At 41.3% G+C, this 14,771-nt stretch overlaps 1 protein-coding gene across 3 annotated transcripts in view; it reads left to right on the plus strand.

The window, feature by feature from the left end:
• oga (O-GlcNAcase) overlaps nt 1-14,771 on the plus strand; it is a 46,158-nt gene that overhangs the window by 13,797 nt on the left and 17,590 nt on the right. For 2 of the 3 annotated variants that reach the window (XM_063071418.1, XM_063071420.1), the window contains exons 5-11: nt 2,506-2,677; nt 4,084-4,182; nt 4,800-5,084; nt 5,549-5,707; nt 7,168-7,784; nt 11,747-11,921; nt 13,788-13,841. In XM_063071418.1, coding sequence (XP_062927488.1) covers nt 2,506-2,677; nt 4,084-4,182; nt 4,800-5,084; nt 5,549-5,707; nt 7,168-7,784; nt 11,747-11,921; nt 13,788-13,841 — 1,561 coding nt within the window. The remainder of the gene's footprint in view (nt 1-2,505; nt 2,678-4,083; nt 4,183-4,799; nt 5,085-5,548; nt 5,708-7,167; nt 7,785-11,746; nt 11,922-13,787; nt 13,842-14,771) is intronic. The other variant, XM_063071419.1, reaches the window with a different exon arrangement.

Consider the following 14,771-nt stretch of genomic DNA (forward strand, 5'->3'; position numbering starts at 1 on the left):
ACATCAACACTGTTCTCCCTTTTACTCTTCATATTAAAGAAAAATCCTGCTTTATATTATTGGCTAGTTTGCCCTTGCATTTTGTCTTTTCCCTTGTAGCTTTTTTTCAGTTACCTTTTGTTGGATTTTAAAAGCTTCCTAATAATCCAAATTTCCACTCACGTTTGTTACATCATATACCCTTTCCTTGGCTCTTGTGCAGTCCTTAGCCTCCCTTGTCAACGTTGGTTGCCTACCCCTGGCATTTGAGATCAACTACTTCTGTGGGACATATCTATCCTGCACCTTGTGAAGTATTCCCAGAAACTTCAGCTGCCTCTGCTGTCACCCCCAGCAGTATCCTCCTCCAATCCACCCAGGCAAGCTCCTCTCTCATGCCTCTGTAATTCTCTTTATTCCATAGCGATACTGTTACGTGTGACTTGTGCTTCTCCTTCAAGTTGCAGTATAAATTCAATCATATTATGTACCCTGGGGAGTTATTACACAACACCCAATCTAAGATAGCCTTTGATTTGAAAGAGATAAAGGGCTGGAGAAGAGGGAATCTAATAGAAGACAAGACCATGGAAAGGAGTAGGAGCACCAGCAGATGGTGATGGGCAGGAAAGGAGCTGGGAGGGGGAAATGGAAATAGTGTAGGGGAAGGGGCCAATCACTGGTAGTTCAAAACATCGATATTCATGTCATCAGGTTGGAGGATACCCAAATGGAATATACAGTACCTATAAAAAGTATTCTACTGCCTCTCTCCTCCCCCCACCCCCTGAATTTTTCATGTTTTATTTAACTACTTTCAATTACAGTAGTTTTAATTTGGCTATTTTGACACAGATCAACAGAAAGACTCATGTCAAAGTGGAAATAGATCTCTACAAGGTGACCTAAATTAACTACAAATATAACACAAAATAATTAATTGCTTAAGTATTTGCCCCCATCAAGTCAGTATTTAGTAGGTGCAAGTTTGGCAGCAGTTACAGCTTTGAGACTGTGTGGATAGGTCTCTATCAGCTTTGGACATTTGGGCACTGAAGTTTCTCCCCATTCTTTACAAAACTGTTCAAGCTCTGTCAGATTGCAAGGTGATTGTGGGTGAACAGCCCTTTTCAACTCCAGCACAAATTTTCAATTGCTTTGAGGTCTGGACTCTGACTTGGCCACTCCAGGATAATAAATTTGTTTTTAAGCCATTCTTGTGTAGCTTTGGCTTTATGCTTGGGCGTATTGTCTTGTCTCCCAAGTTGCAATTCTCCTGTAGATTGCATCATATTTTCCTCCAGGATTTCCCTACATTTAGCTGTATTCAATTTACCCTCTACCTTCATAAGTCTTCCAGGGCCTACTGCAGTGAAACATCCCCACAGCATGCCATGCTTCACAGTAGGGATGGTGTGGTTTTGATGTGGGTGTTTGGCGTACGGTACGCATAGTGTTTGGTTTGATGGCCAAAAAGCCCAATTTTGGATTCATCAGACCATAGAGCCTTCTTCCAGCTGAATTCAGAGTCTTCCACATACCTTCTGGCAAACTCCAACTCCTGTATTGCTTTCAATAACCTTTTTGCAGAGTTGCTTGGGGTGTTCTTTTGTCTTCATGGTGTATTTTTTTGCCAGGATACTGACTCATCAGCAGTTGGACCTACCAGATACAGGTGTATTTTTACTGCAATCTGTTGTAATGCCATGACTGCACACAGTGATCTCCATTTAACTAATTATGTGACTTCTCAAACCAATTGGCTGCATGAGTGATGATTTGGTGCCTCATATTAAGGGGGGGAGGTGAATACTTGTGAAATCAATCATTTTGTTTTATATTTCTAATAAATTTAGAGAACTATACAGATCTGTTTTCACTTTGACAAGTTTTCTTCTGCTGATCAGTGTCAAAATAGTTAAATTAAATCTACTGTGACTCAATGTTGTAAACCATGAAAACGTCCAAGGAGGGTGAATGATTTTTATAGGCACTGTAAGGTGTTGCTCCTCCAACCTGAGTGTGGCCCCATCGTGACAGTAGAGGGCACCATGGAACGACATCCATGGCGCCTTCTACTGTCACGATGGGGCCACACTCAGGTTGGAGGAGCAACACCTTACAGTGCCTATAAAAATCATTCACCCTCCTTGGACGTTTTCATGGTTTACAACATTGAGTCACAGTAGATTTAATTTAACTATTTTGACACTGATCAACACTCACCGGTTCACTGAGGTAAGCATCCCTGCTATAAATAAAGAACTGAAAAGTGGGATCTCCTGGTGGCCACCAATTTCAATTCCACTTCCCACTCCTATCTCAGCCTGTAATCTCGACTATTTACTCTTCTCCACAGATGCTCAATGGCCAGAGTTCCCCTAGCAGTTTGTGTGTTGCTTGGATTTCCAGGATCTGCAGATTTTCTTGTGTTAAGTAATTCTATCTTGCCTTTCTAGTTAAGGAAAGTGGCTAGGGCTGAAAGTAGTTTTGCTTGTAGTCCTGACTTGCCTTCCTGTTTTTCAGGTGTCACAGTTTGGGTGCAAGTCCTTTGCACTGTTATTTGATGACATTGACCACAATATGTGTCCAGCAGATAAAGAGGTCTTCAGTTCATTTGCACATGCGCAACTTTCTGTTACTAATGAGATCTATCAGTATTTGGGAGAGCCAGAGCACTTTCTGTTCTGTCCAACTGGTGAGTATGCCTTTATAGTCGTTGTATCAGCGCAGCCTGGCTGTGGGCTCTGCTGCCAGTGAGTCTGTTATGCTGGTTTCCCTCTTGCATGATAGACGTTTGACTTGAGTCCAAAACCAGAAATGTTGATGGTTCAGATCTGAGTCCTTAGGTTTGCCATGCTGCAGGGACTTCCTCCATTGAGGTATGTCTGCTATTTCCAAATTTTGAGCCACAAATCCAGCTGATGCTCCAGCTGTACTATTGCCAGTGTAAATCTTTGAACTTAATGCATTACAATTTCCTCCGCTCTCTGTGAGTAGTTTGTCTGTTCTCCACTGGACTGCATATGTTTCCTCTGGGTGCTCTGCTTTCCTTCCACATTCCAAATATGTACGAGTTAGGGTGAGAAAAATCCGCATGTTATGTTGGTGCTGGAAGCATGGCAATACTTGTGGGCTGCCCCCAGCACATTCACAGACCGTGTTGCTCATTGATGTCAATGACGCATTTCACTGTTTCGATAGACATGATAAATGAAGCTAATCTTTATTTTCAAGAATGACATGTTCTAAAAGTCTTTTTTGTATTACTAAATAGTGACTTCTCATAAGATTTGAGTTGTGTATAAATGCCTTGTGATGAAAATTTGCTTTCCTGTGTTTTGTTTCACGATCAAATTTGAGCTGTTTCTATACAAGTCAGAAATGCAGTGAAGTTGCTTCATAGACTTGGTGACAAAAAGGATTCTAGGGCTGATGTCTGAGTTGCTATATGCTTCTACGGCTTGTGTAACTGAAGTTACAAGGAAACTTGCTGGAAAAAGGAAGTTTACTGCAGTATACTGTGACCTCAGATGAGACTGTAGCTTAAATGTTCCAAGGTACATCTGGATGGCATCTGGCTTTCTGTTTATAGTCAATTACACAGAATGAAAATGGGCCTTTTGGCCCGACTTGTCCATGCCAACTGTTGCCTAATGTGCTACTCCCATCTGCCCATAGTCCTTAAACCTCTCCCATCAATGCACTTATCTGGATGGCTTTAAAATGTTGCTAATGTGCCCATTTCAGCCATTATTTCTGGGTTGCTCATTCCAAATACACACCATCCTTTGTGTGAAGAAGCTCCCCCTCTTAAATTTATGCCCTTTCACTTTCAGTGTCTGTTTCCTAGGTAAAGATGGTAAATTAGTTGCATCAGGTCACCCTTCAGTGTCATATATTCAAGGGAGTAAAGTCATAGTTTAAACAACCTCCTTGGAACTCGGGGCTCCCAAGTCTAGACAATGTCCTAGTAAATAATTTCTGCACTTTCTATTTTAATAACTAGAAACATGTTTAGTTTTGCTACCTGTTAACCACTTAATCATGTATACATAGCGTTAGAAATGGTACTGATTCCTAATTTTTAAAAATCCTATTCAGAGTACTGTGGAACTTTTTGCTACCCCAATGTTGCTCAATCTCCATACCTCAGGACTGTTGGAGAAAAACTTCTTCCTGGCATTGATGTATTGTGGACAGGTGAGCTGTGTACTTCAGTATTGTGCCTGTGTATTTTTGATTAATTTCTCTTGCCAGGTAACTGTTATATTTGCTTATGTTACTAGTCTCTTTAGAAGTACTGTATGTTCAAATAGCTCTGTGTTGATATGTCCCTGTCTGTATTGTATGCTTATTTAACAATGTAATGTTCAGAAGGGATGCCAATGAATCTAACCTTTTCATTTCCCCTAATATGGGGCAGCTTTCTGTCAGTTTTGGGCAGCATCTGAGTTACCTGTATGCTATTTGTTTTATAAGGCTGTTCACTATGTGTATTGCTGTTCTAATCCTGTGACAGTTTCGGCTGGCCAGCATATGTTCTGTAAGCATTCTTAGAAGCTTAGGACTTGATTTTTAGTTACTAAGCCAGGATACAGGGTGAAATCTTGGCTTCTGTTCTTCCTAAACAGAAAATAAATGAAGCCAATTTTGGTTCCCCTCCTCCTTTGGATGCCAGTTAAGATTGAATTGAATTCTTAATGTTTTATTCACTACAAAATCATTTGAGACATTGAAATAGTTAAGTGTTTCTTAAATACAAATGATTAATAGAATGAAAAGTGTGAGAAGCTAATTTTTTTTTTAATGATCTCTAGGTCCAAAAGTAGTGTCAAAAGATATCTCTGTGGAATCCATCGAGGAAGTCACCAAAATCTTGAAAAGATCTCCTCTCATCTGGGATAACCTGCATGCCAATGATTACGATCAGAAGCGCCTCTTCCTTGGTCCATACAAGGGGAGGTCAACTGAGCTCATTCCGCGGCTGAAAGGAGTATTGACAAACCCTAACTGTGAATTTGAAGGGAACTTTGTTGCGATTCACACACTAGCTACGTGGTACAAATCCAACATGAATGGTGTGAGGAAGGACGTTGTAATGAGTAAGTAGACAGTATGAAACTTTGACTACATGTGAAGTGTTGTAACTTGTGAATCCATTTCCAACAGAAGTGGGTCACTGTAACAGTGCAATGAAATTTGTTGAGTCAGTTGTGGCCCCAGAAAAGTTGCTCAGAAAGAACTTCATTTGTTTACCACCACCACTTCAGGTACAATGATTTGGACTAAAGACAGCTTCAGATCAACTGTGGGTCCCTTTGTCTGTTGCTGACCTATCTTAACTGGGCCATAGGTTTTGAAGATGTGTTGCACCAGGCGAAACTCCTGTGTCGGCCAAGTACCACTGTTGCTGACCTTGCTGTGGTCTTTCTTCATATCCATGTGTGAAGCTGGGATCGTGCTTTATTGAAACTTTTAATTCTTTGTTAATGCATTTATCTGGGATATTAGTTCATAATATTGATATTGTTTTGGGTGATGCAGTAGTTAATTTTGTTTCCTTCAGCTGACACGGAAGAGAGCACTGTATCCATTCAGATCAAACTTGAAAATGAAGGCAGTGATGAGGAGATAGAGACAGATGTCCTGTACAGTCCTCAAGTGGCTTTGAAGATGGCCATATCAGAATGGATGCAGGAATTTGGAGTGCCACATCAGTATAACTGTAAGCGTTTGAATTTTCCCCAGTAGCCTTTCTTACCGGCAATCCGCTGATGTTTATATTTCCTAAGTTCTGATATTGTCTGCTCTTATCTTTTACATCGTACATATATAATGCTTGCCAAGTGATTCTGGCACAAATGTTCTTTTTTTGTTTTTGTGACATGGTTATTGCATACATGATTTAAAGGTTAATGAGCGTTGAGAACAAATGTGGATATAGTCACAAGATAAAACATCAGATCAATCTTTGCTAGCCAAAGGTTAATCCCACTTTTCATCTCTTGGTCCATTTCCTTATAGGCAACCCATAGCTTATCTGTGTGAGAGTTTCTGCTTGCACCATTCTTAAATGCAGTTGTAGATCATCATGAGGCAAGGGATCTGTGGACACTTGCAGTGTACATTTGAAATTTGCTAGCCTACAGCAGATAGAAGATGGAGCATATTCTGCCTGGCGTTTGGTGACAGGTGGTGTTCTACAGAAAACGTTTTTGGGCCCTTGCTCTTTGTTTGGCTGACTTGGATGAGGAAGTGGAAGAGTAGGTTAGTAAGACTGTAGATGATATGAAGGTTGGTGCTGTGGGTAGTGTAAAAGGTTGCAGGTTGCAACAGAACATCGGATGCAGAGCTGGGCTGAGAGGTGGCAGAAGAAGTTCAGTCTGAAGTGATTCACTTTGGAAGATTGAATGTGAAGACAGTGCATGATTACTGTCAGGATACTTAGTCATGCGGAGTAACAGAGGTCTTGAGGTCCATCAAAGTTGCTGAGGTGGTCAAGAAGGCATATGGTGCATTCGTCTTTGGCAGATGGATGATTGAATTCAAGAGCTGAAACCTGATACCTAATAAAAACCTGATTGACCACACTTGGAATTTTGTGTTCATTTCTGATTGCCTCATTTATAGGAGGGATGTCGAATCTTTGGAGAGGGAGCAGAGATTTACCAGGATGGTAACTGGATCATAAAATGTCTTGTCTGGAAAGGTTGAGTGTGCTAGGGCATTTCTGTTTCGAGTGAAGGAAGATGAGAGGTGACTTTAGGGCTCCTTTACTCAAGGAAAATACAAGCCCAATGTAACCATCCAGAGTCTCCAATCTAAACGATACCTGGTGCATCTCCTGTGCACTCCCTAACAATCTCATCCTTACTATTGTTTTTGGTGGGCTCTCTCACTGTTAAATGTGGCTGTGATATCTTGAGTGGTACTTTAACCATCCGAAGCCCATCCGTTAGGTCATTGGTAAATTCTGCTTGATGACACCTTTAATATTTGGAGTGGATGCTTGGTGAGTAAAGTCACAACTAGATTCAGTTGTCCTGCTGCTGTGCTATGATACAGTAACTTCCATTAATTTGGTCTAACACTAAAAAATATAGATACTAAGTCTCCATTTTTCCTGTGAGCAGTTCATGAATTTTGAGTTGTTCTCTGGTTTAAAGAAGGTGTGTTTGTTTTCAGGCCGAACCATCCCTCACAGTGGTGCAAAGACAAACACAATTGATGTGGGAGGGATTGACAGACCTTGTCTTAACTCCTCTACAACTGTCACCACAGTCTACCAGCAGCCCATCATGAGTCAGGGGAGTCCACTGAGTGGTGAGCCAGCCTTACTGGCCAAGGAAGAGGAGGAGAAGAAACAGCAGTCTGATGAAGAGCCAATGGAGATGGCAGTAGAGAAGCCAGATGAGCAAGAAACCAAAAATGTTAATCAGATCCTCACGGACATTGTTAAGGCCAAAATGTCTGAGGATCTCAAACCTATGGAGATGGACAAAGACAGTATTGCTGAATCGAAGTCTCCTGAGATCTTTATGCAGGAAGACTCAGGAAGTGACATAGCACCAATGCAGACTGATGAACAGACAAACAAAGAGCAGTATATCCCAGGTCCCAATGAAAAGCCACTCTACACTGCTGAAGCTGTGACTTTGGAAGATTTGAACCTCTTGGCTGAGATGTTCTATCTGCCTTACGAGCATGGACCCAAAGCTGTTCAAATGCTGAGGGAATTCCAGTGGCTTCGGGCGAACAGTAGTGTTGTCAGTGTGAACTGTAAAGGAAAAGATGCCGAGAAGGTAAAATATAAGAGCCATTTAATCTATCCCCTCAATGCTCTGGACAGCTGTAGAGAAGGGTTGGGTAATAAGTATAGCTTTTGAATTGACTTATTAAATCTTCTGGGGTGGGGGGGGAGGAAAAAAAACAATGTGCCCCAACTTAATGTGCAAGGAGATGGGGCATGTGCAGACACCAGTCAACGTGTCAGTCATACAGCATTAAACAGGCTCTTTGGCTCAAAAGACCTGCAAGAAAATTAATTTTTGGGTAGTATATGATGGCAATTTATGTATTTTGATAAATTTACCTTGACTATTGAAAACATCTACGCTTAGCAAAAGTTTTCAATGCTGATCCCCGTGTTCCTCCATTTGGTTTGTCTCCCTCTTTCTCTATTCACGCATCTTTCCAAATGCATTTTAAACACTGATATTAATGGCATCTTTCGTTTATGGCAGCTTCCATATAGTCTCCAACAATCTTTAGGAAGGGAGACATGAAGAGGTAAAGGGCTAAAGAAGAAATCTGATAGGAGTGGACCACGGGAGAAAGGGAAGGAAGAGGGCACCAGAGAGAGGTCTTGGGCAGGTGAGAGGAGATGAGTGACCAGATGGGGAATGGAAAAGAGAAGGATGGATTGGTGGGGGGGAGGGGGTAGAAAGTGCCAGAAGTCACCCGGACCAGATGGACTATGCACCATAGTTCTGAAAGAGATAGCTGAATAGATCGTGAAGGCATTAATAATGACCTTTCGAGGATCACTAGATTCTAGCATAGTTCTTGAGGACTGGAAAATTGCAAATGTCACTCCATTCTTTAAGGGAGGCTTGCAGAAGAAAGGATGAGAATATAAAGGCAAGGTTGCATTGCTAACTTTATAAGGCATTTGTCAGGCCGCACTTGGAATACTGTGAGCTGCTTTGGGTCTCTCAACTAAGAAAGGATGTGCTGGCATTCGTGAATCCAGAGGTTTATGAGAATGATCCCAGGAATGAAGGGATTAAGATGAGTGTTTGATAGCTGTGAGCCTATACTCCCTGAAGTTTAGAAAAATGAAGGAGTGATCTCCGTACAATCTACTGTATTTTCAAATGTCTGGATAAAGTGGATGTGGAGAGGGTGCTTCCCAGAGTGGGAGAGTCTAGGACCAGGGGCCATAGCCTCAGAATTGAGGATCATTCATTTTGAACGGATGAGGAAAAATTTCTTTAGCCAGAGGATGGTGAATCTGGAATTCTTTGCTGCAGATGGTTGTGTAGGCCAAGCCATTGGTTATATTTAACAGAGAGGTCTTTAGGTTCTTAGGGAGTCAGACCTTGGGAGGAGAAGGCAGAGAATGAGGTTTAGAGGGAAAGTAAATCAGCCATGATGGAAATGGTGACCGGACTTAGACCAAATTTCCTAATTCTGCTGGTAGGTTTTATGTTCCAAGTTGGGTAAATCTATGTTCGTGCCATCAGGTGCTTCATTCTCCTTCGCTCTCCTCCCCCCGCACCCCCCACCTGTCAGCTTATGCTCCTTCCCTCTTTTGGCTTCTGTCCCAGGTCTGATGAAGGGCCTCAGTCCAAAAGGATTCGTTATTTCTCTCCATAGATGCTGTTTTACCTGCTGAGTTCCTGCAGTATTTTCAATTGTGTTCATGATTTCCACCATCTGCAGAATCTTGTGCTTTTTAACAGGTTATCACCACTATTTTGCCTTCTTCCCAAACACTCCGCTGGTCACAGACTTCCAGTCAAAATCTCCATATTTTGCTTCTATCACCAAGCCAACTTTGGATCTAGCTTACGAGGGCATCTTGGACCTGGTGTGCCCGAATTTTCTGGGCTAGCCTATCATTCAGGACCTTGTAACAAGCCTGGCTAAAGTCCACATATACATCTACCAGCTGTCAGCATCACTTTTTGTAGTAACATCAAAAAAAAAACCTGTCAAGTTTGCATGCATAAAACTATGCTGGCTCCCCTTAATCTGGCCTTGCCTTTCAAGTGATCATCAATCTCATCCTAGAAATCTTTACAATAATTTCCCTTCTAGCGATGCAAGCCTTTTCTGTCTGTAGTTTCCTGTCTTTCTTGTACCACCCTTGATAACTACCCTCAAATCTCTGGTATGGCACCCGTGGCTGTAGATGTTCCAAAAGTCTGTCAGAGCCCCAGAAGTGTTCCTTACATGTGATACATCTGTCAGGCTCCGGGGAGTTATTCATTTTGTAATCCACTATCCTTGCACATGATTTCAATACTTGTAGCAGGTGATCCTGTCTACTTGAAAATGATGGCCTATCCAGCCTCACTACTGGAACATTCCATCCAATGAATCCTCTCTACTTTCTGCACAGCAATCACTCCCTGCTTGTATTATGGCAATCAGGACTGCACACATCACAGGTCGTGGCCTAACAAGTACTTTATAAAGTGGTGCTGTGATCTTCATGCTCTTGTTCAGTGTCTTGGCTAAGCATGTTCAACATCCCATACATCAATGTTATTTTCTCAACTTGTTCTACAGATCTCTGGTCTTGGACCCTAAGGCCCCTCTGTTCCTTGATACTAAAGCACTACTGTGCATTGTTCGTGTTCTACCTTAAGACCTCCAGAAGTGCCTCACCTTAAATTTAGGAATGCATTTTCTGCCATTGCCAGAAGAATAATTTGGTTTTGTAACTCAAAACTAATCTCAATATTATATTACGTAATTTGAAAGGTATGATTGCACAGGAGGAAAGGCAGACTAAGATTTATAAAGTTATTGTCTTGAAGATGACTTTTAGCCAGAGCAGAAAGATATGATGGGCAGGAATTGTTTTCACTGAAGCCGCAGACTTTGAGAGGAAAATAAGGTAAATTTAAGAGTGGCCTGGATGGAATAAATAGAAAGAACTTGTTTACTGAGGGGTAAATTATGGCAGGGGTGTTGGGGCTTAAAGTAATTAAAAGTCAAGGAAAAGCTTTTCATAAGACACAGGTGCAGAGTTATATCATTTAGTTCACTGAGTCTGCTCCATTCCATTGTTAATTCATTATCCCCCTGAATCTTGTTCTCCTGCCTTCCCTCTGCAACCTTTGACACTCTTACTAATCAGGAATCTATTAACCTCCACCTTAAATATACTGAGTGAGTTGTGGACCCCATTACAGTGATTGTTGAGAGGCAGGAGCCCTTCTCACATTTTAAGGGTATCTGAATGTCTTTGTATTTCAGTGAATAGGATCAAATCATGTGACAGTCTGTTCAGCAGGCTTTTTTCCCTCGTAGTGTTTTGAGGTCCTCACTGTAGAGCTGAAGAAGGGCTGTTCACTACTCTGCAGTGATCTAATCAGTTACTACAAAAATATCAGGTTTCTTCCTCTGGGGATATGAGAATTTTGTTAATGCAAAGTCTTCCTCGCAACATTGATGGCCATGCCTTTGCTATATTATCACCTTGAACCATTAGCTGAAGTAAAGTATTCATAAGCTTAGGTTTTTGGTTCTGATTTTTGGCATGCATTTTCATTCCAGGCATATGGATTGCCGCACTGTTTCTTGTTTACACATGTATTCTGACCTGTGGTTAGTTGAAATGTTACCAGAAATCTCTCAGGCAGGACCAGTCAATTTTTTGACCACAACTTAATAGTAATGAGCCAGTTGCCAACTTGCTCTTTGAGTTGAGTGCAGCTTCGATTTTGCTTTCCTTGGCTGCTTTGGTATTATTTTACTCTATTGAGGATCTCTTCCCGTAAACAATTTTGGGTGCAGCTTGGTGGATCATTAGATGGGGGCAAGTTGATTTACAGTTGTATGGTGCAGGCAGCAGCTAAAAAGATCTTATTCCTGGCAATATTGTGGTTGTTAATATCTGAGAGTATCAAATTCTTTAACAGAATGAAGGTTGATTTTCCCTGGTGAATATGCAGACGTAGAATTGATGTTACATTTTTCATCCATTAAAGCATGTATTCAGATATGAATAGTTCTGAATTTTCTATTGCAGATTGAGAAATGGCATATCAGAGCCACCAAGTTTGAAGAAATGTGCTGCAACGTAATGCAGATGTTTACACGTCTTGCCAACTGTGAAAACAGATCCATTCTTTATGATCTGTACCCCTATGTCTGGGATATAAAGGGTGTTGTGTCTATGGTGAAATCCTTTGTCCAGTGGTTAGGTAGGTAACATCACAGTCTGGTTTTCATCCCGTATGCTCATGGTTTGAGATCCTACAGTTGTGTCAGCCCTTGAAAACAAACAAAAGTTCAATACTATGGCAAATTTATCTGGAGGTGGCAGTTCTTGAGCTGTTCTTGCTATTTAAATATGCTATTCGCTGCCTTTATCCAGTCAAGTTAAGTTTTTAATTATCCAACTTTGATCTTGATTTTCTCCTCGTTCACCTGTACAGTACAAGGTTTTAGTGACTTGATGCCTTGTTTCTGAACTAGCATTTGAAACCAACACTAAGATTAATGTGTTCAATTTGAATGAATAATAACCACTCGTAAACAACTTTATTCTGGTGACTTCATTTTTCAGAGGCTGATGTAATTGTTACATGTAACAATTTAAATCTACTGGTAGACTTGTTTTTAAATGACAACTCATTGCATTTTATTTTTGTATTGTCTCTTTTCTGGGACTGACTGTGAACTACATTACGTCACTAGAACTAGCTAAGTGTATCCAAAATTGGGGAATGCCACCCAGGAGAATAAAAACACTCAAAGAACCGGCCATGACAGAGCTGAAATATGCCGAGATCACGCACTGCTGTTGGGAGCTGCTTGCTGTGTGTTTTGTAACATTACTGTTTTCAACAGAACAGTGGCAGGCCAACAGATGCAGCAATCCGACAGCTTGGAGCGCAACTCCAGGCGCGGCGCATGCGAGCTTTATAAAACGCGCAAGGCTATTCTGGTGTTTGCTGCTGCAGTCTGCACTTCAAAATTGCCACCAGTTCGAAAAATAAGAACAGGGTGGGGAGCTGCTTCAAAACAGGAGACTTGCAATCTCCTTTGTTCCTAAAGAAGAATAATTCCAGTCATGGGATGAAGCAACTGTAATGGTTACTTTCATTACAGACATATTGAGATGAGGGAAGTGCAGACTGCCTCAGGCACCAGCATAGTCTGGGTTACAGCATGTAACCAGATTTTATTCACAGGTTCTACGCAGATGGCAGGGAATATGGCGTGGATGCAGTCTTTTAAAAACGATGCAGCAGGCAGCTCAACTGGCACCGTGATCACGGCTTGGATTCAGTTCATGGACTAGCTTTTGAAGCCCCCAGGGTCAGGAATCCTTTAGAAATGGGGTCCCTGGTTCAAGGGCAAAGCATTGGATGCAGATTCTGAAAAATTGGCTGCCATTGTATACTGGGGAAGTGGGTGAGAAAGATCCTGTCTTCTGTAAGTGCTTTAGTGAGTTTAATGTAGTTAGCAATGCAATAACAGAAAGAGCTGGATCAGGGGAGATAATTTTACAACATATTAGGATATGAAATGGCAGATTTTTCTGGTAAACAGTTCAGATGAACTTAACCATTCTGAAAAGAGATAGGGTGCAAAAGAATCCTTGTTGAGCTTAGGTTTGTAGCAGTTGTGTTAAACAATTACAATGTGCAATAGAGAAACACCTTTCGGTCCACATATCCATACTGCTCAAGGGGACTATCCGAGCTGACTCACAGCCCTCTATTCTATTCTACCTTTTCTATTCATTCCATTCACCTGCCAAGATGCCCTTTAAGGTGTTATTGTAACTGCCTCAGCCTGTTCTTCTGGCATATAGTTTTGGGAAATTAGTGATAGGTGACACAAGTGTAAGTGTTTCTGTTGAAGCATTCAGCATTAGGCCATTGAATATGGGGAGCCCAAGTTGTGCAAGGCAGCCCATTGTTTAAGTGTAGAATTCAGAGATGGTCCTAGTGTTTAGTGATGTGGTTTGCAGTCTGTCATAACCTGAGTGTGATGCTGTGATGTGAAGGGTTACTAACGGCCTCTTCTATTGTCTTGTCTTCTTCCCTCACTGTGTACAGATGGAAGAATCCTCAGCACAAGTTACTACAGCTGTGGGATCGACAACGCCAGATGTACGAAGCGTGGCGCGATCATTCATTTAGCTTAGTGATAGGCAATGAGGGTTTAAACAAAATAATTTGAGGAAAGGTCTTGAAGTCACATTTGTGCAGCCAGTATTATAAGACATGCTTTAACATTTTTTATAGAACAGTCTAGATTATCTTTAAAATCAAAGCTAGTTGTGCTACTGTCCCCAAGTACCCGTTACAAGCTCTTTGAAATAATTTGTTTTGCGGTCTGTAGTAACGCATGATCAATGATTTCTGAAGCTGCAGTTAATTTTTAGAAATGGGTTCAGTTTTTAAGCTGGCTCACTTTGCATATGGAAGTCGCAGCATAAAATTAATTGTAAAAACTTTCCATTCCCCCACCCTAAAAAAAAATTGAAGGTTAAGTAAAGTGTTTCCCTACCATATGGTATGTTTCGGTTTACTAAATATTGCATTATCCTTCCAGAATAGCATGTAACATGGGTACTCCTCAGGACTGTATCTCACTAGTGGATTGAGAGGAAGGCTTCCTTATTCCTAGCCAGGTTTTGGACTCGTTTTGAATTGATCCAATAAAACGAGTAAGACCCAGAAACTGAAGCTTTCCCTCTTGTGCTGCAGTGCTGAACCTGTCAGATGACTGTAATGGTATGGAGTGCATACTGGTGATCACATTTGGAATGGTGAGATAGAGGAAAGCCAAAGTGAATTGAATTTTCCATATCGCTCACAGTTAAAAATGTTGCTGGGAAAATTGTCCTAATGAGGGCTTCAGTGTATCTGTCTCTTGCCTTGTTCCTGAAAATGATGTAGAGTTGGTTTCTTTGTGTAAGAATCAACGCAGGCTTCAATTTCTTCAGTTAGGAAAGCCGTAAGGGAAAATAAACATTCTATAGGTCTACATAGCACCTAAATATTGAACTGCTTTTAACTTTTACTGCTGACTTTATA

This window comes from Mobula hypostoma, chromosome 19 (genome assembly GCF_963921235.1).
Source record: "Mobula hypostoma chromosome 19, sMobHyp1.1, whole genome shotgun sequence".
In the NCBI taxonomy this organism is placed as follows: domain Eukaryota; kingdom Metazoa; phylum Chordata; class Chondrichthyes; order Myliobatiformes; family Myliobatidae; genus Mobula; species Mobula hypostoma.